This window comes from Microcaecilia unicolor, chromosome 5 (assembly GCF_901765095.1).
Source record: "Microcaecilia unicolor chromosome 5, aMicUni1.1, whole genome shotgun sequence".
Lineage (NCBI taxonomy): Eukaryota > Metazoa > Chordata > Amphibia > Gymnophiona > Siphonopidae > Microcaecilia > Microcaecilia unicolor.
Window position 1 is genome coordinate 255,381,613 of NC_044035.1, and position 23,601 is coordinate 255,405,213.

Genomic DNA, 23,601 nt, shown 5'->3' on the forward strand with positions numbered 1-23,601 from the left:
AGTCATTACACATATATAATCAACTGCCGGGTGGAGGGTACATGCACTGCTGATCTACCTGCTATTACTGCCTCCATTTTTAATTAATTTGCCCAATACCTCTAGGTATTCTGAGTCACCTTGGCCACAACAAGAAGCAATCTTAGAAGAAGCCAATGAGGCGTTGTCCTCCGACAATGATGCCATGCCTTGAGGCTCTGTAGAATGCTTTATGTACTTTTAAAACACATTTAAAGCTACAAGCATACCTATGTAGTAAGGAAAAACTATTCTCTCTCTTCATCTGCTTTTTCCCAGTGTAAGCAAAAACTGCTTTCCACACAGCTACTACTACTACTATTTAGCATTTCTATAGCGCTACAAGGCGTATGCAGCGCTGCACAAACATAGAAGAAAGACAGTCCCTGCTCAAAGAGCTTACTGCCAGACAAGAAGTCTAGGCATACCGTAGTGCTAACACTTTATCTTGGTGAAAACAATTCCTTGCAACCAAAAATAAGAAATAGAAAAGAAGGAAATTTAAAAAGTACAGTTATAATAGAGTCCAAAAGAGATATGCAACATCTAATATACCCTACCCTAAATAGGGTAGAAAATATAATGAATGGACCCCAAAACTGTGAGGGTAACAGTTCACACTGTCCTCTACTGGTTGGTGTAGGACTCAGAAGTGTAAATATGGCACTAAATCTAGGGGGAATCCATCTAATGACAAGGTCCCAAAGTTTAGAATTCCCTCTTATTATTCACTGATAAGCCACAAGGGCCACACATAACAATCAGAAAAGGGTTTATTTATAAAGATAAAGTACAAAACAAAAGTGTAAACAGAAGTAAAGGTTAGAATTTACAAGTACCTGATACAAATATTAGAATGATAAAATTTACAGACATCAGATGGAATTACACACACCCCCTACGGGCAGAAGCCACCTAAGAGCCCAGAGTGATCATAGACTTTAGATTAAAAGGTATACTACCTCAATCTGTTGATATTGGATTGTAGGCAGCTAGCACCAAAGGTGGATGGGATAAGCTTCTGTTGATGCTTTCCTGAAACAGAGTGATGATGCTTTTGTTGTTCTGGATGAGTGCTCCTGTGCCTTTTGCAGGTGCGTCTTTTATGCAAATCCTTATCAGAAGTGGCCTTCAAATCATGATATCATATTGATAGGTGATTTGTCCATGCCCTATTGTTAAAGATATGGCAAAACCATAAGTATGTCTTTGGTGTCATCTGAATATCCCCCCAATTCCTGAGGCTCCAAGCAGTCTGGGAATGAGTAAGCAAAATGTCCTTGCCCAAGGTTACTGTATGCCTCTGGATGAAACCAGATGTGTCACTGGATAGACAGTGTTGGGGTCATGGCCAAGAGTCCTTCACAGATGCAAAGCAGGCAAAAGCCTTTCAGCACAGGGCTCAGTGCAGTCTGATGATATCACAAGCCAAAATAGCAGATTGAAAATAAACTAAAGTCTGTGAAACACTGAATATGTTACGGCAGGGAGGGGAGTTTTTCCCCACATGCATACGAGGTCATACTAAGCCCATTTCTTGGCACTGCTTAGTGAAAGGGTCCCTTTGTTAATAGATCAAGTGAAGAGCTTAATATTTTTAAAAAGCACAATGAACCTGGGTTTAAAGAGCAAGCTCGCTCTTTTGATAAAAGTTTTGCATATTTTCACTTTCAAAATTGGTGCAAAAACCACAGGTAAAATATGAAAGTATAATTTACTACTACTACTACTACTTAACATTTCTAGAGCGCTACTAGGGTTACGCAGCGCTGTACAAATTAACAAATAAGGACAGTCCCTGCTCAGAAGAGCTTACAATCTAAAGGACGAAGTGTCAAGTTGGGGTAGTTAAGATTTCCTGAGAAGAGGTGTAGTGATTAGGTGCCGAAGGCAACATTGAAGAGGTGGGCTTTGAGCAATGATTTGAAGATGGGTATGGAGGGGGCCCGGCGTATGGGCTCAGGGAGTTTGTTCCAAGCATGGGGTGAAGCGAGGCAGAAAGGGCAAAGCCTAGAGTTGGCGGTGGTGGAGAAGGGTACTGAAAGGAGGGATTTGTCTAGAGAGCGGAGGTTACGGGTGGGGACATAAGGGGAGATGAGAGTAGAGAGGTAAGGAGGGGCTACAGATCGAGTGCATTTGTAGGTGAGTAGGAGAAGTTTGAACTGTATGCGGTATCTGATCGGAAGCCAGTGAAGTGACTTGAGGAGAGGGGTGATATGAGTATATCGGTTGAGGCGGAAGATAAGACGTGCGGCCGAGTTCTGGATGGACTGAAGGGGGGATAGATGGCTAAGTGGGAGGCCGGTGAGGAGTAGGTTGCAGTAGTCAAGGCGAGAGGTAATGAGAGAGTGGATGAGAGTTCGAGTGGTGTGCTCGGAGAGGAGGGGGCGGATTTTGCTAATGTTATAGAGGAAGAAGCGACAGGTCTTGGCTATCTGCTGGATATGCGCAGAGAAGGAGAGGGAGGAGTCGAAGATGACACCAAGGTTGCGGGCAGATGAGACGGGGACGATGAGGGTGTTATCAATTGAGATAGAGAGTGAAGGGAGAGGAGAAGTGGGTTTGGGTGGGAACACAATAAGTTCCGTCTTGGCCATGTTTAGTTTCAGGTGACAGTTGGACATCCAGGCAGCAATGTCAGATAAGCAGGCCAGTACTTTGGCCTGGGTTTCCGCAGTGATTTCTGGTGTGGAGAGATAAAGCTGGGTGTCGTCAGCATAAAGATGATAGTGGAAACCATGAGAAGAGATTAGGGAGCCTAAGGAAGAGGTGTAGATTGAAAAAAGAAGGGGCCCAAGGACAGATCCCTGGGGAACTCCAACAGAGAGCGGGATAGGGGAGGAGGATGAGCCATGAGAGTGTACTCTGAAGGTACGATGGGAGAGATAAGAGGAGAACCATGAGAGGACAGAGCCCTGGAACGCAAAGGAGGACAGTGTGTCAAGAAGTAGGTTGTGATTGACAGTGTCAAAAGCGGCGGATAGGTCGAGGAGGATGAGGATTGAATAGTGACCTTTAGATTTGGCGAGGAACAGGTCATTGCAGACTTTAGATAGTGCTGTTTCTGTCGAGTGTAGGGGGCGAAAGCCGGATTGAAGCGGATCGAGGATGGCATGAGAGGAGAGGAAATCAATGCAGCGGCAGTGAATGGCGCATTCAAGTATCTTGGAGAGGAAGGGTAGGAGGGAAATGGGGCGGTAGTTGGAGGGACAGGTAGGGTCAAGTGATGGTTTTTTGAGGAGTGGTGTGACCACGGCATGCTTGAAGGTGTCTGGGACAGTTGCAGTGGAGAGAGAGAGGTTGAGGATATGACAGATGGTGGGGGTGATAGTAGGAGTGATGGTGTTAAGTAAGTTGGTGGGGATGGGGTCTGAGGAACAGGTGGTGGATTTCGAGGAGGAGAGGAGATGGGCGGTTTCCTCTTCGGTGATAGCAGGAAAAGAGGAGAAGGAGGCCTGGGTAGGTTGGTTGAGAGAGTGGGTTATAGGATGAAGAGGAGGAGAAGGTTTAGTGGTGAATTCAAGGTTGATCTTCTGGACCTTGTCAAGGAAGTAGTCGGCCAGAGATTGCGGAGAGAGTGAGGGGGGAGTGGGAGCGGAGGGCACTTTGAGGAGGGAGTTGAGGGTGGCGAAGAGACGACGAGGGTTAGAGCTGAGGGAATTAGTCAATTGGGTGTAATAGTCCTGTTTAGCGAGGAATAGGGAGGATTGGAAGGAGGATAGCATGAATTTGAAGTGAATGAAGTCAGTATGGGCGCGAGATTTCCTCCAGAGGCGTTCAGCCAAACGGGCGCAGGAGCGAAGGTATCGGGTGCAAGGGGTCAGCCAGGGCTGGGGATTGGTACGCCTTGTGGGACGGGAGATGGACGGTGCAAGGGTGTCAAGAGCAGAGGAGAGAGTGGCATTGTAAGTGGCGACAGCTTTGTCAACAGATTTGGAGGACAAGATGGAAGGGAGGAAATCAGAGATACAAGAGGATAAGGTGGGGGGGTCAACAGCCTGGAGATTTCTGGACGTAGTAGTTAGTGTGGGGCGAGATTGAGGGGGAGGGTGCTGAAGTGTGAATGTGATTAGGTGATGGTCAGAGAGAGGAAGAGCTGAAACGCAGAAATTGGAGGGAGAGCAAGTGGAAGAGAGGACGAGATCAAGACAGTGGCCAGATTTATGAGTAGGGGTGGTGGGGCTCAGTTGGAGGTTGAAGGAGGAGGTAAGAGTGAGGAACTGAGAAACATATGAATTAATTGCCTTCATAAAGACACAAGGTTATTATTGTGTACTTTAAACAGCAGAACATTTTATAAGTTCTCCAGACAGTATGATATTGCAACACATAGCATCATCAAAGTGCTGTTGAAATTCTGCAAGGGAATCCAGTATCTTGCCCTCTAGTTCAAACACAAGATACTTAAAGTAGTATAGAAAGCAAAAATCCAAGGAGATAGAATTCAATCCAGAAAGTTGCAAAATCTAGATTAAGGTAGTGATTTATCCTAGTAGAACAAGTCCAACACATTTAATCTTGCCTACTTTGAGTATCATAAGCTCAACAAAATAAACTAATAAAACAGAATTGTGGGAAAATTTGCTCGTGGCAGACCATTTGCTTTTCAATTCTGATGCTTCTTTTCTGACCATAGGAGTTCTTTCTTGAATTACAAAAAGGTTATTCCATTGTTTTATGTTCTGCAGATTGTTGCAACTGAAGAAGACCTTACACCTCCTAGTTCTGTAGCTCTTCAGCCTCGGCCAGATGGACTGGATTGTGAACTTGCAGATCACATGATCTCTCTTCTTTCATCTCTTGCTCTCTCAGAGAAAGAAAAGAAGGTATATGAAAATAGTGCTTTGAAACGGTTTTCATCAGACAAAATTCCAGCAATTAAAAATTACATGTGCAGTATCTGCTAAAGATTTTCAATAGACAGTGAAATGATGATTGACATTAATTATGCTATTTTAAAATACTCAGGCTTAAGAAACTGCATGAATATATATTAGTTGAAATTAGATTTAATAGAATAATTGGACAGTCTGAGATAAATCATCTCATATGAAATAGTACCTCCCAGCTTGAGAAATAGTCCCCCAGCCAGGCAGTTTAAAATTGCAAGTAGTATTGGAAGTAGGGCTGTACCGAATATTCGTATTTGATTTGATTTGGCCCTGAATACATTATACGTATTCAGCCGAATAGTAATTTAAAATTGAGCACGAATAATCCAGGGTTCTACTGTACTAAACCCTATTGAAATAAACACTTAATCTCTGATTTCATGTAGCTTCTTTTGTTATTTGTTATGTTAAAGCTCAGTGTAACACCCTCCTTACTGGACGCTCCTGGATTCAGGTCCAACCTGGCTGGAGCCTTCCAAAGGCAGACTCTGTCAGCCCCTTATTTGACACCTGGGGTGGGATAGGGTGGGATTACCCTCTTCTCCCCTAAAGAACAATAATCATATATGCTGTGACCAGGGATGGCTAATAAATTAAGCAAGCTTTATTTAACACCATATCCCTATAGCCTGTTGCTCTGGGCTTTCTTTAGCCATTATAGCAAACCAAATATAATGACAGTTAACCTTTTTAAACCAAATACTATTTCAATATATGACCTCTGGTATCACAGTCACTGTTGGGCTCTGGTATTCAGAGTCAATGACTTCGTCTTTCCTCCACTGTTCAGTCCCTTGGCTTTCCCAGGTAACAGCTATAAACTCTTCCTTCCTCAGCAATCCTCCAGACCGGTCAAGACACTTGGGTTATGCATGCCTACCAGCAGAGGGAGACTGAGAACACTTAACTTTATACACAATACAAATAAGCTGTGTAGAACCCCAACCAGCCAGTATTTTCTCAGTCTCAGTAGAGGGTAGACATGTAGCCTGACCGGTCTGGTAGGTCCTTGTGGGTTCTTGGTGTCCTGAATTTTTCTGGGTGGCACGGTAGCCCTGTACTTGGAACTCTAGGTGCTTCTAGGGTGTGGGTCTGGTGGGGCCCCTGTTTCCCCTTGGGGTGATACACCCAGGTGGCCAGGTCCCTCCCCCTCTGGTGCTCTCCCTTGTGTGGACAGCCTTGTGCCTTGGCTGCCAGTTTTGGTCGGGAGCCTTGAGTGCCTTATCAGTTTGACAGCAACAGGGTTCCAATAAATTTAAAAAAAAAAGCTCCGGTTTCTTTGCCGGCTTCTTTTTCTTTCAGCTGTCTGGGAGAGCACAGGTTGTGTTTTGTTTTGGGCTGTGGAGCAGTTTGCTTGATTTTAGGCGCAGGATCTGGTCCCTGTATCAAGCTTGGAGGTCTGGACCGACCTGGGCTAGCCCCGTCAGTAGAAGAGCGGGAACGGTGGGCACTAAGCAGCCTTGGATGGATTGGTCCGAGGACCTGGAGGTTCTTTCTCTTCCGGGTTCTGAGGAATTCAGTGATCTTGGAGAGGAAGATCCTCTGGAAGGGTCCCAGGAGCAGGAGGGTTCTCTGCCTGAAGAGGACCCCTCTGTAGTCCGCATTTTTCACAGGGATGAACTTTTGGAATTAATTGATCTGTTGGCCTCCACTTAAGTTTTCTGCTGTAGACACCCCCTCTGGAGAGGTTACGCAGGTTGATCCGCTGGTTAAAGGGATTAGGCGTTCCTCCCGGTAGTTTCCTATGAATAAAGATCTTGGGAACATAGTGTTGCAGGAGTGGTCTGCCCTGGATGACCCTTGTAAGGTGTCTAGGGCTATGGCTAGGCTTTATCCCCTTCCTCAGGAAGATCGGGATTCCCTAAAGCCCCCACTGTGGATCCCTAAAGCCCCCCACGGTGGTTACGGCAGTGACTAAAGCTACATCCATTCCTGTGGATGGGGGCGCGGCGTTACGTGACCCTCAACATAGAAAGCTTGAGTCTTTTCTTAAAAGTAGTTTTGATTTGTCGGCTCTTGCTTTACAAGCGTCGGTAGCACGTGCTTCTTTCCGCGGGGCAGAGAAGCTTCTGGATGAGCCTGCTGTAAATAGGGCTGCTTTGATGCAGGAATTGTCGAAATTGGAGAGGGGCTTTTCCTTTTTAGCTGACGCACTGTATGATTTGCTCCGGGCTTCCGCAAAGGACATGGCCATGGGAGTTGCGGCTTGCCTGGCTTTGTGGCTAAGGGTTTGGGCCACAGATGCAGCATCTAAAGCTAAATTATGTTCTCTTCCCTTTAAGGGTTCCATGCTTTTTGGTGAGGAACTGGATAAGTTGGTTCGTGGGCTTGGGGACGCTAATTTTCCACAGTTTCTGGAAATGCGTGCTAAGTCCACGAGCTGGGGAATTTCTTAGCGGGGTCATTTTAGGGACTGTTGACGGAATAGGCGAGGCAGGTCGAACGGAGCCCCCAGGGGCCATTTTTTTCAGCAGACCCAGTTCTTTCGAGGAGGGCGCTGCGGGGGGCATGATTCCTTCTGAGGGGGTTCCGGCGCTGCTCGCACTTCACAATGAGGGTGTGGGGGTCCAGCCTCTGGTGCGGATAGTTGTGTGGCTGCGGCAGTTTTACCAGAGGTGGGTTCTAGAGGTGGTACAAGACGGTTATGCTCTCGAGTTTGATCACCCTCTGGCAGATTTGTTTCTCGCATCTACTTTCTGCTCTCATCTCAAAGTGGGGGCAATTCGGGATACTCTCCTGCGTCTCATCCATCTTGGGGCGGTAGTGCCCATGCCTTGTCGGGACCAGGGAATGGGGTGCTATTCCTTCTACTTTGTGGTACCAAAAAAAGAGGGCTCCTTTTGTCCCATTTTGGATCTCAAGAGGGTCAATGGAGCCCTAAAAGTTCCCTCTTTCCATATGGAAACTTTGCGCTCAGTCATTGTTGCGGTTTGGCAAGGGGGGTTTCTGACGTCCTTGGATATGACAGAAGCGTACTTGCACATCCCCATCTGTGCGGCTCATCAGCGTTTCCTTCGTTTTGCTGTGTTAGGGAAACACTTTCAGTTCTGTGCTCTGCCGTTCGGGCTTGCGATGGCTCCACAGACTTTTTCCAAGGTCATGCTGGTGGTGACATGACCCTGCTCTGCGGAAACAGGGTATCTTTGTCCACCCTTATCTGGATGATTGGTTGATTCGGGTGAAGTCTTGGTTGGAGAGCGAAGCAGCAACCGCTCAGGTGATAAGCTTTCTGGAGTCTTTGGGCTGGGTGGTGAACCCGGCCAAGAGTCGCTTGTGCCCGTCGCAGACTCTGGAGTACCTGGGAGTGCGCTTCAACACATTAGTGGGCCGTGTCTTTCTACCACCAGTTCGGATTTTCAGTCTCCAGCTTCAGATTCGGCGACTTGTGTCCATTCTGACTCTGACAGCCCGTTCTTACCTTCGGGTTCTAGGCCTGATGGCGGCAGCGATAGAAGTAGTCCCGTGGGCCAGAGCACACATGCGGCAGCTGCAGATTGCTCTTCTGTCTCGTTGGTCTCTGCAGTCGCAGGACTTAGAGGTTCGGTTGTCTCTGACGGGAGACCCCGCCACAGTCTGCAGTGGTGGCTGCACACTCCGAATCTAGAGAAGGGCATGCCTCTGGAGCCTCCAGAGTGGATAGTTCTCTCCACCGATGCCAGTCTAGTGGGGTGGGGGGCTCAGTGCCTCAGCCAGGCAGCTCAGGGCCATTGGTCGATGGAGGAAGCTCGTTGGTCCATCAATCGGTTAGAGACGAGGGCGATTCGGTTGGCCTTGGCATCTTTCCAGTCTCTTATAGTCGGAAGGGTGGTAAGGGTTCTGTTCGACAACGCAAAAGCAGTAGCTTATGTCAACCAGTAGGGGGGACTAAAAGCCGGGCAGTTGCAGTGGAGGCGGAATTGTTAATGCACCGGGCGGAGTTCCATCTCCTGGTTCTCTCGGCAGGTCACGTGGCCGGAGTGGACAACGTGAACATGGATTTTCTGAGCAGGCACACTCTAGATCCCGGAGTGTGGTCTCTTCATCGCTTGGTTTTCGATCAGATAGTGTTGAGATGGGGGCAGCCGGTGATGGATTTCATGGTGTCAACCGACAATGTTCAGGTACCTCGCTATTTCAGTTGCTGGCGCAACCCTCGGTCAGAAGGGATTGATGCGTTGGTTCTTCCGTGGCCCCCTCAGGTGTTACTGTATGTGTTCCCTCCGTGGATGCTGAGTTCTTCAGCGGATCGCGCGTCATTCGGGTCCAGTGATTCTGGTAGCTCCAAATTGGCCGCGGCGTCCTTGGTTTGGAGATCTGGTGCGTCTGATGGAGCATGAGCCTCTTCCTCTGGGGGAGGCGGTCCTCGTGTCAGGATCCAATAGTCATGCCAGACCCATCTCCTCGCTTATGGCTTGGCTCTTGAGAGGAACCGGCTGAGGAAGAAGGGTTTTTTCTTCAGAGTTATAGATATTATGCTTTGGTCGCGGAAACGCTCTACCTCATTGGGTTATGTATGCGTTTGGCGCATTTTTGAGAGTTGGTGTCAAGATCAATCTTGTTTACCTCTTCGATTGTCTCTTTCGCAGATTTTGGAGTTTTTACAGGATGGTTTCGACAGGGGCCAGACCGAACCGTACCATCCAATCCAACTGGGATACGTTAATGCCTGGTCAGTAGTAAGCAAAACGGATATTATAACAGACTGGATCACCACAGACAATCTTGACTTCCTATTCATCACCAAAACCTGGATCCACGACCTTAAGGATCCCATAATCCTAGACTTATGCCCACCAGGATACAAAATTACCCACTGGACAAGAAACGGGAAAAGAGGAGGTGGTATAGCCATTATATACAAATCCGAATTCACTATTACTACCATCGCTGAATCCATCTTACCTCAACTCGAAATTGCATCGGTAAGAATCAATCACCCAAACCTGCAGGAACACCTCAACGCAATCCTACTCTACAGGCCACCAGGCAGCAGGCAAGACACTCAAACACACCTTATGGACTTCATCTCGAACACATGCATCTCTACTTCAAACCTTATCATCATAGGTGATATCAACCTGCATTTGGAAGATCTTACCTTAACAAGTACCCAGGAATGCAAGGAATTCCTACAACTGTGGGATCTCCATGTACCAAATGCACAACCAACACACAATAAAGGACACACACTAGATATTATCGCATACAAATTCGACCCAGACCTAAACCTTATATTAGCAGACATAAAATGGGTACCTACACTATGGTCAGACCACTACAAAGCACACATCTCCCTCCAATGGAGGACGAAAACCACAATCAAAAAACAAGAACGAAAAACCTACACCACTAGAGGAAAAATAGACCCGGTAATATTCTGGCAACAGATCTACGATAACGATTGGACAACAAAGACAGACACAATCAAATTCCTCCAAGAGTGGGACAAAAGATGCAAAACAATATTAGACAACATCGCCCCAATTCAATTCAGAACCTACACAGAAAGAACTCAATACCGTGGTTCAACGAAGAATTGAAAAAACTCAAAACACAAGTTAGAAAATTAGAACGCGCTTGGAATAAAAAGAAAGACGATCCCACACTCAGTGCCTGGAAACAACTCCGAAGAAAATACAAATACACCATAAGACAAACCAAAAGACTATACTACAAAACCGAAATTGGTCCAAATTACAAGGACACACACAAACTCTTCCAACTTGTGAACAAACTAATAGACACCACACCAGTCACGAACAACAGCAAAGACACACCAGGAGCTGATGACCTCGCGAAGTACTTCAAAGAGAAAATAGTACAACTGCGACTAAAAATACCTGCTAGCCTCATCGAATACACTGTACTCCTAGACTGCCTGGACCCAGACCCTGGAGTATACCTAGCAGATAGGATCTGGACCGAATTCGAGCCACTATCGGAAGATCTCATCTCCCAAACGCTCAAAAGATTTGCCAAATCTCACTGCAAACTAGACATTTGCCCAAATAACCTTATGAAATCGGCCCCTCAACACTTTATAACAGATCTAACGAAACATATGAATTTCATGCTACAAAATGGACTCTTCCCAAAGGAAAAAGGAAACATCCTACTCACCCCCATACCCAAAGATGCAAAGAAAAATGCGAGTGAATTAACCAACTATAGACCAGTAGCATCCATTCCCCTAATAACCAAAATAACAGAAGGGATGGTTACCAAACAACTCACAGACTATCTAAACAAGTTCTCAATACTACAAGAGTCCCAGTCAGGATTTCGCTCTAATCACAGCACCGAAACAGTATTAGTTATGCTCATGAATAAATTCAAACAAACAAACGATTGCAACCGGTAAGAATATATTACTTCTACAATTCGACATGTCAAGTGCCTTTGACATGGTTGATCATGGAATCCTACTACACATCCTTGAATACTTTGGCATCAGAGGCAACGTTCTCAATTAGTTTAAAGGATTCCTAACTACACGCTCATACCAAGTGACATCAAATTCAACCACATCAGCAACATGGACACCAGAATGTGGAGTTCCACAGGGATCTCCCCTCTCACCGACTATATTCAACCTAATGATGACACCACTGGCCAAACTACTATCAAAACAAAACCTCAACCCATACATATACGCTGATGATGTAACGATCTACATCCCATTCAAACAAGAACTAAAAGAAATTTCCAATGAAATCAACCAAAGTCTACATATCATGCACTCCTGGGCAGATGCCTTTCAGTTAAAACTCAATGCAGAAAAAAACCCAGTGCCTAGTACTCACCTCCCAACACAACACAAGCAAATTTACCGCCATCAACACCCCAAAACTAAATCTACCAATCTCGGAAACCCTGAAAATTCTTGGAGTCACCATCGACTGGCACCTAACACTTGAGAATCACGCGAAAATCACAACCAAAAAGATGTTCCACTCAATGTGGAAATTAAAAAGAGTAAAACCATACTTCCCAAGAACTGTGTTCCGGAATTTGGTTCAATCATTAGTACTCAGTCACCTAGACTACTGTAACTCACTCTACACTGGCTGCAAACAGCAAATACTCAAAAAACTCCAGACAGCCTAGAACACAGCAGCCAGACTCATATTTGGAAAACCAAAATAAGAAAGCGCAAAGCCCCTACGAGAGAAACTACACTGGTTACCACTCAAAGAACACATCACGTTCAAAGTATGTACCCTAGTCAGTGCCGTAGCAAGGGCTAATGGCACCCGGGGCGGGTCGCCGCTGCGCACCCCCCCCCAGGTGCAGCACGGCGTGACCCCCCTCTGCGGCGCAACCCCCCCGGACCGCATTCTTACCTGCGGGAGGGCCGATCCGCCGTGAGTGCACGTCACTCAGAGCTGCGTCGGCCCTGCTGGTTCCCTGCTCTCTCTGCCCCAGAGAGAGCAGGGAACCAGCGGGACCGGCACCCCCCGAGCGCGTGCACCCGGGGCGGACCGCCCCTCCCGCTCCCCCCCTTCCTACGTCACTGACCCTAGTACATAAAATCATCCACGGCGAGGCCCCAGCCTACATGTCTGACCTGATAGACCTACCACCCAGGAATGCTAAAAGATCATCTCACACATTCCTTAATCTTCATTTCCCCAACTGCAAAGGCCTAAAATATAAACAAATGCATGCATCAACCTTTTCCTGTATGAGCATGCAATTCTGGAACGCTCTGCCACGTAACCTAAAAGCGACCTATGAACTGACCAACTTCCGCAAACTGCTGAAGACCCATCTCTTCGACAAAATATACCACAAAGACCAATACATGTGAAACCCCCACACATATCTAACCACGTTAAGAATGCCTATATCATATTACTATCATATTCCATTACCACGCAACTCAAAACACTTCTGTAACGCTAAATGTCAATTCTCCTATCATTTCCACTACCCATGATATATTGTAAGCCACATTGAGCCTGCAAAGAGGTGGGATAATGTGGGATACAAATGCAATAAATAAAATAAATGTTGTGTGGTTTTTGCAAGGAGTAAAATTGCTTTGGCCTCTGCAACGTCCTTTGGTCCCTCAGTGGGATTTCAGTCTTGTTCTTGAGGCTCTGGTTGGTGCCCATTTTGAATCTTTGGATTCCTGCACCTACAAGGCTCTTACTCTGAAGTCAGTCTTTTTGGTAGCTATTTCCTCTACCCGTAGGATTTCGGAGTTGCAGGCTCTATTGTGTAGAGCTCTGTTTTTACTGTTTTCCAAGGAAAAGGTTTCACTGCGTCTGGTACCTTCCTTTTTGCCTAAAGTAGTGTCTTCCTTTCATGTGAATCAGTTAATTTCATTGCCAGTTCTGGGAGTCAGGGCAGGGGAGCCTTCCCAACAACGTCTTGCAAAACTGGATGTTCGGCGAATCTTGAGATTTTATCTGAAATGAATGCTGGATTTTCGTTCCACGGACAGGTTGTTTGTGCTGTACGAGAGGCCTAAGAAAGGTTTGGCCACTTCTAAGGCGACTATAGCGAGGTGGCTAAAAGAGGTGATCTCTTCGGCTTGCTTACTTAAGGGTTGCGCTGTGCCCTCCGTCAAGGCTCATTCCACTAGAGGAGTGGCACCTTCCTGGGCAGAAAGCAGTTTTATTCCACCTGTGGACATTTGCAGAGCAGCGGTTTGGTCCTCTTTGCACTCCTTTGTGAAGCATTATAGGGTAGATGTGCAGGTAAAGAGGATGCTGGATTTGGTGCAGCAGTTTTGACCTCTGGGATTCAGAGGTCCCGCCGTTAGTTGTTTATTGCTTAGGTACTACCCAAGCTTCTTGACTGGTCTGGAGGGTTGCTGAGGAAGGTGAAATTAGGCCTTACTGGCTAATTTTCTTTCCTCTAGACCCTCCAGACCGGTCAAGAGCCCGCCCTGTATTCTTAGATTCCTGTATATCTGTATTTCAGCCTTTGAAGATTGTGTTTTTGTTTGAACCAGAGTTGCTGTAACTGCTGCAGGGGTTTTTTTTCTCTGTACTTTCTGTGCTAGTAGGTTCTGGGAAGTTTTCCTGGTACTTGCTAAAGGCAAATTGCAGAGCAGGTTATGCTCCATCTGTAGAAGCTTGCCCCCTGTTTGGGGAGGAGTTCTGAGTACGAGGTTCTGTTAGGTTTTTCTTTGTTTGGAATGTTTTCTCCTCTGCTTTGTTACCTGTATACTGGCTGGTTGGGATTCTGCACAGGTTATTTGTACTGTATTTTAAAGTTAAGTGTTCTCAGTCTCCCTCTGCTGGTAGGCATGCATAACCCAAGTGTCTTGACCGGTCTGGAGGGTCTAGAGGAAAGAAAATTAGCAGGTAAGGCCTAATTTTACCCTGCTGCCTAATCAGATTAGTGTGTGGGTATGATGAGTGGTCTAGGTTCTTCCCTTCCTTCCCAGCCTTCTCAGCTAGTCCACCCTCTCCCAGTCCTCTCAAATCTCACCCCTTCTGCAGATGCCTTCAGGGGCTGGTGGCTGCTGGGTCAGGCTTCCAGGTATGTTGTACCTGGCCTGCTGCTTTCTGGAACTTCCTAGAGCTCTGAGGACCCGTCCTCCCAAGAGCTGGCCTTCCTTGGTGGGGAAGGGCTTTTCTCGCCGATTGCACTCTGAAGACCTTCTCCCTTACTGGGCCCCTAGTGCCAATCGTACCCTGAAGGCCTCCTCCCTTGCTTTGTCCCTAGTACTGACCGCACCCTGGAGGCCTTCACCCTTGCTGGTCCTCTCTTCAAGAGGAGCCTCTGGGGTTTCTCCCTGATTGCTCTCTAGTGGGGAAACCTTGTAAGTGGTGATTGTAATCTCCACACCCAGCCAGAACCATACAGATGGTTCAGCATGAATCAAGCTCTTTACCAAACCTTTTTCTCAAACCCCCTTCACTATTCGTACCATCAGTCGCCCTCCCCTCTGAACTCACAGAGAATAGATTTCCTTTCCCCTCATTTTGATTCAGCTCACTCCATACAGTGTGTAGGCATAGTTTGTCCCACAAGCTTTATTCATTTTAATAAATTAATCCCCTCAAAATGTATGAAAAAGCTCCCATCAACCTATCTCTCTCCATTTATTTGCATGCAGTTAGAGCTATATGATCCATTCCCCCCTCCTGTAAACTGTGACAAAATTCACCAACAGCCACACTCCTGGCAGCTTTTTTTAAGGCAAGCAAACTGACAGTTATGAACTCAGAACAAATAAACTTGTTTGTGTTTTTAAAAGAATTTCAACCAGATTTTCTCTCTCTCATCAAAACCCACCTCACTGGGGGGGGGGGGGGGGGGGGGGGGTCATTCGTATTTCTTATTCATATTTGGCTCAATAATATTTTTCATTGTTTTGTATTCAGCTGAATAGTAAAATATGCTATTTCCTAATCTTTAATCGGAAGACTCTTCCAAGAAGAACCACAAGCACCCTAGCGATGCCTAATCTGCTTCTGGCTAGGTGTCAACTGTGCAGTGCGAATGATCAGAAATAAGAGCTGTCTTGAGCAGGCTCAGAACATAGACTACATTTGGAACAAAGAGTAGATAACACTTCAGTTTGCTCCAGTATCATCTTCTAGTGTATTTAAACATTATTAATGACCATACAAAAATGTGTGCCCACAAATGATCATTAGGCCCTCTTTTATCCAAGTTTGTAGAATGGATAAGAAATGATGAGTTGGTCTATCGTAATAAATGCCATGCACTTGATAAACCATTTGCAATCTGACCAATAATTTGTATAATTTATGCTGAAACGAAACTTGTTCACTGGTGTTTAAAGAATAAAGGGGTTGATAGTCAAATCGATTTAACTGGCCAGAAACAGCTCCTGGCTGATTAAATTGCATGTTTGGGTCTAACCAATAATTTTTAATGGTATTTAACTGCTTAGCGCCAAACTGAAAACCTACTATTTTGAGAGCATTCTAGGAGCAGAATCACTTAACTAGCCAGGTTTATTGCATAAATAGGACTGCATAAAAGTCAGTCCTATCTTTATGCTATAACCCATAGCCGGTTAAGTGCTGAATATCACACTTAACTGGCTATGCATTAGATGGTTCCGCAAATCCAGCAATTCAGTGCTGGTGCCTGGACATGACCCAGTATTGAATTTCTGGGTTTAATGCTCGGGGCAGTCAGCAAAATGCTGATTTCCACTGGATGAATACTGGGCCCAAAGCTGTTAGTTTCAGGCATATAAAACATGAAGTTCCTGTTGTTTTGGCTATGGGAACAAAATGACAAAAATCTTTAGCAACTAGAGTCTAAAGAGTGACTAGATAGAGAGGAAGTGTGTTCTACTGATTTGGATAGTCCCCATTTTACTAACTGCTTAAAGAGTATAAAGCTCAGTAATTCTAACTGCTTGTAAGTTGCTCTCCTTTGTCCCTTTATGAATTATTTGTGATGGTATCTTCTATTAGCTTGCCTAATGCTTATGTTTTGTTTTTGTTTTTTTTCACTTCTATGCAGAATCTACATAATGTATTCCTATTTCAAGAAACCAAAGAAAAACAAAAGCCTTCCAAATATCCTCAGCTGGTTAATTACCATGATATTGCAACTCAGAGGACATATCAGTTAAAGGTACAAAATCAAATTTTGTATAGTGGTTTCTCTTTGAAAGTTAGCATAAAGTACTTACTCCATAAGCACCAGCTTTTTTGTTCGAGGTTTGAGCATGGGTAGGGTTACCATATTTGTCACGATTAAAAAGAGGACACAAAATAAAATGCAGCCCTGCCCCTACCACCACTGCCACACCCTGCGCTGCACAGTCACCTTGATTTCCCCAAATAAGCTTGATTCTATAAGCAGTAAAAATGCTGGTAAAGTAACAGAAATATATTTTCTCCTAGAAATAATATATTGAGACTTTATTTTCACCACTCAAATGATTTATTCTTGGGGCAAAAAATTCAAATTTTTCCGATTTGGCAAGAAGCACTCAAAAGAGAAGGAAAGAATTTCTGTTGTATGAAACTAGAGTTCTTAATTTGGGTGCAACCTTCCTGTTAAAATTTCCCTGTAAATGCTTCATATCTTATGAAGCTAAGAATTATATATTTTTTCCCCTTTGAAACTATTGCAATTTATCTCATCTAAGGAAACTGGTAGCTCACCTGTTGTATTGCTTCCCTAATTAGAGTGCTGTAAAGTTGGCTGTAGAAATCTGAGCTGCCCCTTCCGTTATATAATTATTTTTCTTTTCTTTCTTAGTTATTGATTGAATATTTCCTAGTATCTTGATCCAATTATTGGGGACAAATGTAAATCTAATATTTTATAGTTTAACCAATGGTTGCAAGTATTGTTTTTTTTTCCCTATTTCCTTTTGGTTTAATTCTATTATTTCCATGTCTATACTTATGGATGTAATACATTTATTATTCAATAAAAAAAAAGAAATATATTTTCTTCCATACGTTCCTAAATGCAAAATGAAAAGCTGTACATTTCCAAAAGAGCAAACATCCTTGAGCATGTCCCTCTTTCCTTTCCCTCCCATCCATGAGCAGCATATCCCCCTCTCCTCTCCATTATTTTCTTTCCATGTGCTATATTTCCTTCTTTTCCCTCCCCCATGTACGCCCCCCCCTCCCCAATCTTTTTTCCAGCCTCTCTCCACCCACCTTTTTTCCAGCTCCCTCTACCCACACACCCACATAACTCTGTCTACCTCCCTCCCCTCACATATCTTATTATACCCTGGTGGTCAGCAGTAGCCCCACTCTTTCCTGACCCTCTCATTGTTGGCGCTGCTTCCAAGTGGCTGCCGAGACTTCAAGCGGTGACCTCGCAAAATCAGGGCACAATAAAGTATGTGAGAGGAGAGCACCCGAGACCTGCCCACCAGCCAGTCCACCTTCCCGCAAACCCAGACAAACAAGCAGGCTGGAAAAACCCACCCGGACACCCCATGGTGCCTCCAAAAAGAGGACATGTCCAGGGAAACCCGGACTTATGGTAACCCTAATAGGGTTACCATATTTACGAAGATAAAAAAGAGGACACAGAAAATTAAAATTGTTGCTACCTTTGCTAAAGAAATATTTAATCATAGCAAATGTGTAAATAGCTTTTATATTTATTTATTTATTTATTGCATTTGTATCCCACCTTATCCCACCTCTTTGCAGGCTCAAAGTGGCTTACAATACATCATGAAACAGCTTTTATAATCGTAGCAAATGTGTAAATGACTTAGTTAATAAACACACATCAAACAGTGACTGCCTTGCAGTACAGCAGTAGACAATAATCTGCTTTTCAAAAATTTACGGATTTGAGTTTGACCATGTTTGAGCCCAAGTTTACTTATCAGAAGAGTGGGTATTGCCTCAAGAACTTTGACTAGCTTCTGAGATACTTGTGAACGTCTTTTCATGGCATATGCTTAAAGTTGTGCTGCACAAACAAAATTCCTTTGACAGATTCAACCAGCTGGGAAACAGAGGAGATAATCTTTCTCTCTCTTTAATACACCCATGTGTCCAGGCTGACTAATAGGCCAGAGATGGTTTCTCTCATTGTGTGGGTAGGTGTGTGGGTCATAGGCACGTAAAAGAAAACATGGACATTTTCCTAAAAATTAAAAAAAACCAGGAAGATATATCTGAAGAAGTCCAAAAGGAGGACATGTCCTCTTAAAAGAGGATGTATGGTAACCCTATTCTGGTACCTTTATAAGTTATGAAGGCATACACTGCAGGGCATCTTCTCTCTTCCTGGGGCCTCCCTGCCTGGTCAGCTGTAGGTTTTATTTGTGTCTGACCACACCCTTCCTGCTTTGTACCTGCTGAACCACCACTTCCCTGTTCTAGGCCATCCTTTTAAGGTGACTCTTTAACTATGGGTGCCATTATGGGGGAATGGTAGTTTCCTATAGACTCCCTCACATGGCTATGAAGTGTAAAATAATGTGCATATTGTTGAAAAAGTCATATAAAGATGTTGAAACAAGTATCTATCATGATTTAATTGGGCAGGAACACTGAGTATGTGGGTCAAATTCAGCACATAGTAGTTGGCACCATCGACTGAGTATCAGAGGGGTTATTTTCCTCCCTTGATCTCAACATGTCCCAAGAATGCTTTCACACAATTTGATTAATCTACAGAAGCCCGTGGCTAGAGGAAGGCAGTTTCAAGCAGGGAAATCTTGATGTGTTCATTTTAACACAGCAATTTTGCTTTGAAAATGGTTAACCCCATATATAATTAGCTTTATTTGGTAGCACATGGTCCTTGCATGGTCTGCATTAATTTTAGAAATAATGATAATGTTATCAGCTGTTTAATTAAAAAAAATATGGGGCTCATTTTCTAAGTACTTAAACTTACAAAGCTCAAACTCCATAGAGCACTATGGACATTTGTAAGTCTAAGTGCTTAGAAAATATGCCTCCACATGATCTAGTTTTCTAATAGTTTTTGATCCAAAACATTTAGAGACTAAATTCTATTTATTTCTATTTATAAATCACATCCCCTCCATGCTGTGTGTAATATACTGTATACCAAATATTCTGTCACAATTGCTCCACCAGATATTGAAATAAATGCCCTAAAATGATAATATTTATAATTTTATTTTTAATGTTTTGTAAGGTATGAGAGCTTTAAGTAACAACCATGGCATCCAGCCCTCGGTAGTAAGAGCTGCAATAATATCAGCCATGTATTGATAACGGCTAATAGAGAATTGTTCATTTATCAAAAAATCATGTAGCTGAAAACTGTAATAGTCCAAAATTCACAGCAGCAAGAGTAAGACAACTATTTCAATGCTACATCAGTCCAGTGCATAAATTAAAAAGAGCACTTATCTTGATACTCTGTATTTCCAAAAGCAGGGGGCTCTGCAGAGCTGTTTCAGAGAATCCTTCTTCAGGAACCAGACCATTGATTACCACTATGGACAATGTGACTCAGACTTGTTGCAAAAATGGTAGTCCTAACCCGCACACCTTCCTGTTCACTGTAGAAAAGGAGTGGATCAGTGATGTCATAATAAAAATGTTATTGAATAACACAAATTCACAACACAGTATGCCATTCAATAGAATCATTCATACTTTGAGGCTTAACTACCTGCAATTCATAAAACCAGTGTTGTAGATGGGTTTGAAGAACTGATTCTTTATTGCCCTGATATTTATTAGAAATCTGTTCAATTTAGCCATCTCAAATCTGAAAAAGAGTATCCTGCAGTCATTCAATAGGGTAGCATAGGAGATCTAACTGACCTAGTCCAAAGACAGCTGTGGTGTTCAAGCAGCCAGACTCTGTTCAGATGGTACACCCTACATAAATTTTGTGCTTGGACAAATAATTATATAAACCACAAGTACTATGAGAATGGAGTTTGTATATACGCCAAGTCCTGAAGAGGTGCTGCGGGAGGGCCTACTAAGTGGAGGAAAACTTCACTGGTGTATCATACTTGCTGGAAATTGCATTCAAACTTGGGAAAAGGTAAACTTGGAGTTGAATAGGTAATTTCATTGTCTTTTTTTGTTGTTGTTAAATGACACTACTTATTTAGCAAAGTCAGTTTAGACAATAGTATAGCCTTTTAAGTACCTGTTGAGGTTTTATATAAATAGTGTTTTAGAGTCTAGTATTTTAGGTTTCTAAGTTTATTCAGTATTTGATATCCCACACATCATGTAAAGTATCTGAGTGGTTTACAATCCTAGTATAGTAGAGGAGTTTAAAGGAGAAGAAACTAGAAGAGGAGTAAGGAGAAGGGGCAGGCACTATAGGAAGAGAGGAAAATGGAACTACAATAATTGACAGAAAAGAGGGGATAAGAGGTAGGAATACATAAGGGAGAGAATTGCAAATAAGGTAGTCGGCAGGCTCACGTTGGGGGCAGCCTCAAATTTAGAAGCTGCGGCAGTTTCAAGAAAAAGCATCTTCAAAACGGAATGTTTTGAGATCGGATTTTAATCTGGTTAAAGAGGTTTTTGATCTAAGCTGGAGGGATAAAGTTTTTTCCATAGAGCAGGGCCAACAACAGAGAAAATAGAGTGACGTGTGGCGTTAATCTGATTTGTCAGAAAGAAGGAATGACCAGGAGATGTTGTTAGGATGAACGAAGAACCCGTGATGAAGAATGAGGTGTCAAAAGATGTGCCAGAAAAAGGGGGGACCTGGTACTTTTTATTTTAGGAGGAGAATCTTATAGATTATTCTGTGTGGATCAGTAACCAATGCATAGCCTTTAAAAGAGGAGTGAGAGGAGCAAAAAATTTTTAGAGCACAGATACCAGTTGAGGGAAGCCACTGTTGAGTGTTTAAGGGGTCCTTGAACAAGCTGCAGTAAAAGAGTATGTTTGACGCACACTGAGGTCCCCTTTTCTCCGAGGACAAGCAGAACATTAATTCTCACAAGTGGGTAAGACGGCGCTGCGTTGCCCGGTCCGAGCTTTTTGTGGAGCTGGAGACATGCTCCACCGCACATGCGCGGTTGCCTTCCCGCCCGCCGCTTTTGCGAGGCTACCACAGTTTTTTATTACTGCAGTGAGGAGAAGACTGCGTTTGTGACTTCTCTTCACGCCTGGTCTGAAGAGCTTTATTTTTGGTTCCTTTTGGTAATTATTTAATGATTTTTCGCTGGAGCCTTTTTGGGCATTTGTTTTTCCCTTCTCTTCCCCTACCATTTTAGTTTATTTGTCCAGTTTTTAAGTTTCTGTTCTTTTCCGTCTGCTAGGCCATGTTTAGGCGTGGTCTCTGGTCGGGTCTTGTCCCGTCTTTTTTCCTGGTGCCTTGCCCCTTTTTTCAGGCACCATCGAGTCTTTTGATTTAGCATCGGAAGTTTTTCTGTCCATGTTTCTAAAGCTCCCAGTGGCTTTAAGCACTGTACCTGGTGCAGTCGGACAGTCTCTGGCACGGACACCCATTCTTGGCATCTTCAGTGTCTAGGGCCTTAACATAGCCCTGCTAATTGTGTCCTTTGTCTTCGTATGAAGAAAAGGACTCAACTGTCCAGAGAGGCTCAAAGAGAAAAGATTTTTGGAGCCAAGTCTGGGTCCTCAGTCAAAAATCGGCATTGAGGTTGTTGGCATCAAAGACAGCATCAGCATCGGTCCCTATGGCTAACTCAAGACCCAGAGACACTGGGAGCAATAGTGTGTCAAGTGGGTCTCCACCTGTCTCGACGCTGACTGATTGACAGTGCCCCTGGAACTGATAAATGTCGGACCCGATTCTAAAGTGACATGAGGATTCGACATTGTCCTCATTGTCACCGAAGAGTCTCGACACTGAGCTTCAGGCTAAGGCATTGGACATCCTCGTCACATGATGCTGAGAGTTCTGGGACATCGAGTGACTCGGCACACAAGAAGCAGCAGTAGGATCGCTTCCCCTCTATCCAGGAAGTGCCAGTGCGACTGTCTCCAGGCAGCTAGGACCCAACTCCCATCTCGGTGTCGACCCTCAATGAGCGTACTCTGGCCTTGCTCCCTGAGCTTCTGGATGGTATCTTGCAGTGATGTGCATCGTTGTGAGGGGTTCTTGCGTGTACTGTCCAGCCCACTGTGGTCTCACCTGGCCCTCAGCCTGAGGTGCAGCCTCTGGCGCAGGTGCCATATTCGGCCCCAATGTCGATTTCCACCCAAGCCAGTACCCACTCACATCATGGAGAAAGCTTCGTCAAAGTCGAGGTGGGAGCCGTCTCCTTGGCGCCCCTCTCAGGGACATAGTTCTTCAAAGTGGAGGCAGGCTGGGTTTCAGTCCTCACACAAGGAGTTTCTGACTGACACCAATGAGGAACGCTCATGGGAATCAGAGGAGGATCCATGGTACTTCTCTTCAGATGAGTCCTATGGTATCCCCTCTGAACCCTCCCCGCCACTTGAAAGGAGAAAGTCTCCTCCGGAGAGCCTTTCATTCCCTTGTTTGTAAAGGAAATGGCTGAGTCTATTCCATTTCATTTGGAAGTGGAGGATGAACCCAGGCCTAAGATGCTTGAGGTCCTGGACTACAGTCTCCTCCTAGGAAGGCTGTGACTGTCCCTCTCCATGAGGTACTCAAGGAAGTCCTTGATTGGAACTGGGAGTTCCCTCTGTCGATACCTGTAAGATTAACACCCAGTACTGGATCCACAGTACACCTGGTTTGATAGGCCTCAGTTGCCTCACAACTCCATGTTGGTGATGTCCGTTCTCAAAAGAGCCAGAATTCTAGAGATTATGCCTCAACACCCCCAGGCAGAGAAGCTAGGACCTTGGACTCTTATGGGAGGAAGATGTTCCAGGCCTCAATGCTAGTGTCCCATATTCAGTCGTACCAGCTCTTTATGATAGTTTATTTGCTGGACTTGGTGTGCAAGTTGATGGACTTGGCAGACTGTCTCCCACTGAAGCAGGCTGAGTCAGTTCGCCAGTTAGCCAAGCAGCAGAAGGCATGTCAAAAATTCTTGGCCGGGGCAGCTATGACACTTTCGATGTGGCTTCCAGGATCTCTGCTCAAAGTATAGCAATGTGCAGACTCTCATGGCTGCATGTTTCTGACTTAGAACAGTCAGTTCAGCAGAGGTTGGTGGATGCCCCATGCCGGGGGGTAACCTTTTTGGAGAGAAGGTTGAGGAGGTCACTGACCAAATCAAAAAGCATACTGATACCATCTGTTCTCTCTTCCGCTGGGCATCATCTGCACCAGCCTTCTTAGCTAGAAGGTCTTTTGGCAAGTCGAAGAGTGGTGCCTACTACTC

The 23,601-nt window shown here is 44.7% G+C and overlaps 1 protein-coding gene across 1 annotated transcript in view; it reads left to right on the forward strand.

Moving 5' to 3' along the window:
- SPAG17 (sperm associated antigen 17) overlaps window positions 1-23,601 on the forward strand; it is a 994,731-nt gene that overhangs the window by 258,753 nt on the left and 712,377 nt on the right. The window contains exons 11-12 of the mRNA XM_030205033.1: window positions 4,707-4,844; window positions 16,353-16,466. Coding sequence (XP_030060893.1) covers window positions 4,707-4,844; window positions 16,353-16,466 — 252 coding nt within the window. The remainder of the gene's footprint in view (window positions 1-4,706; window positions 4,845-16,352; window positions 16,467-23,601) is intronic.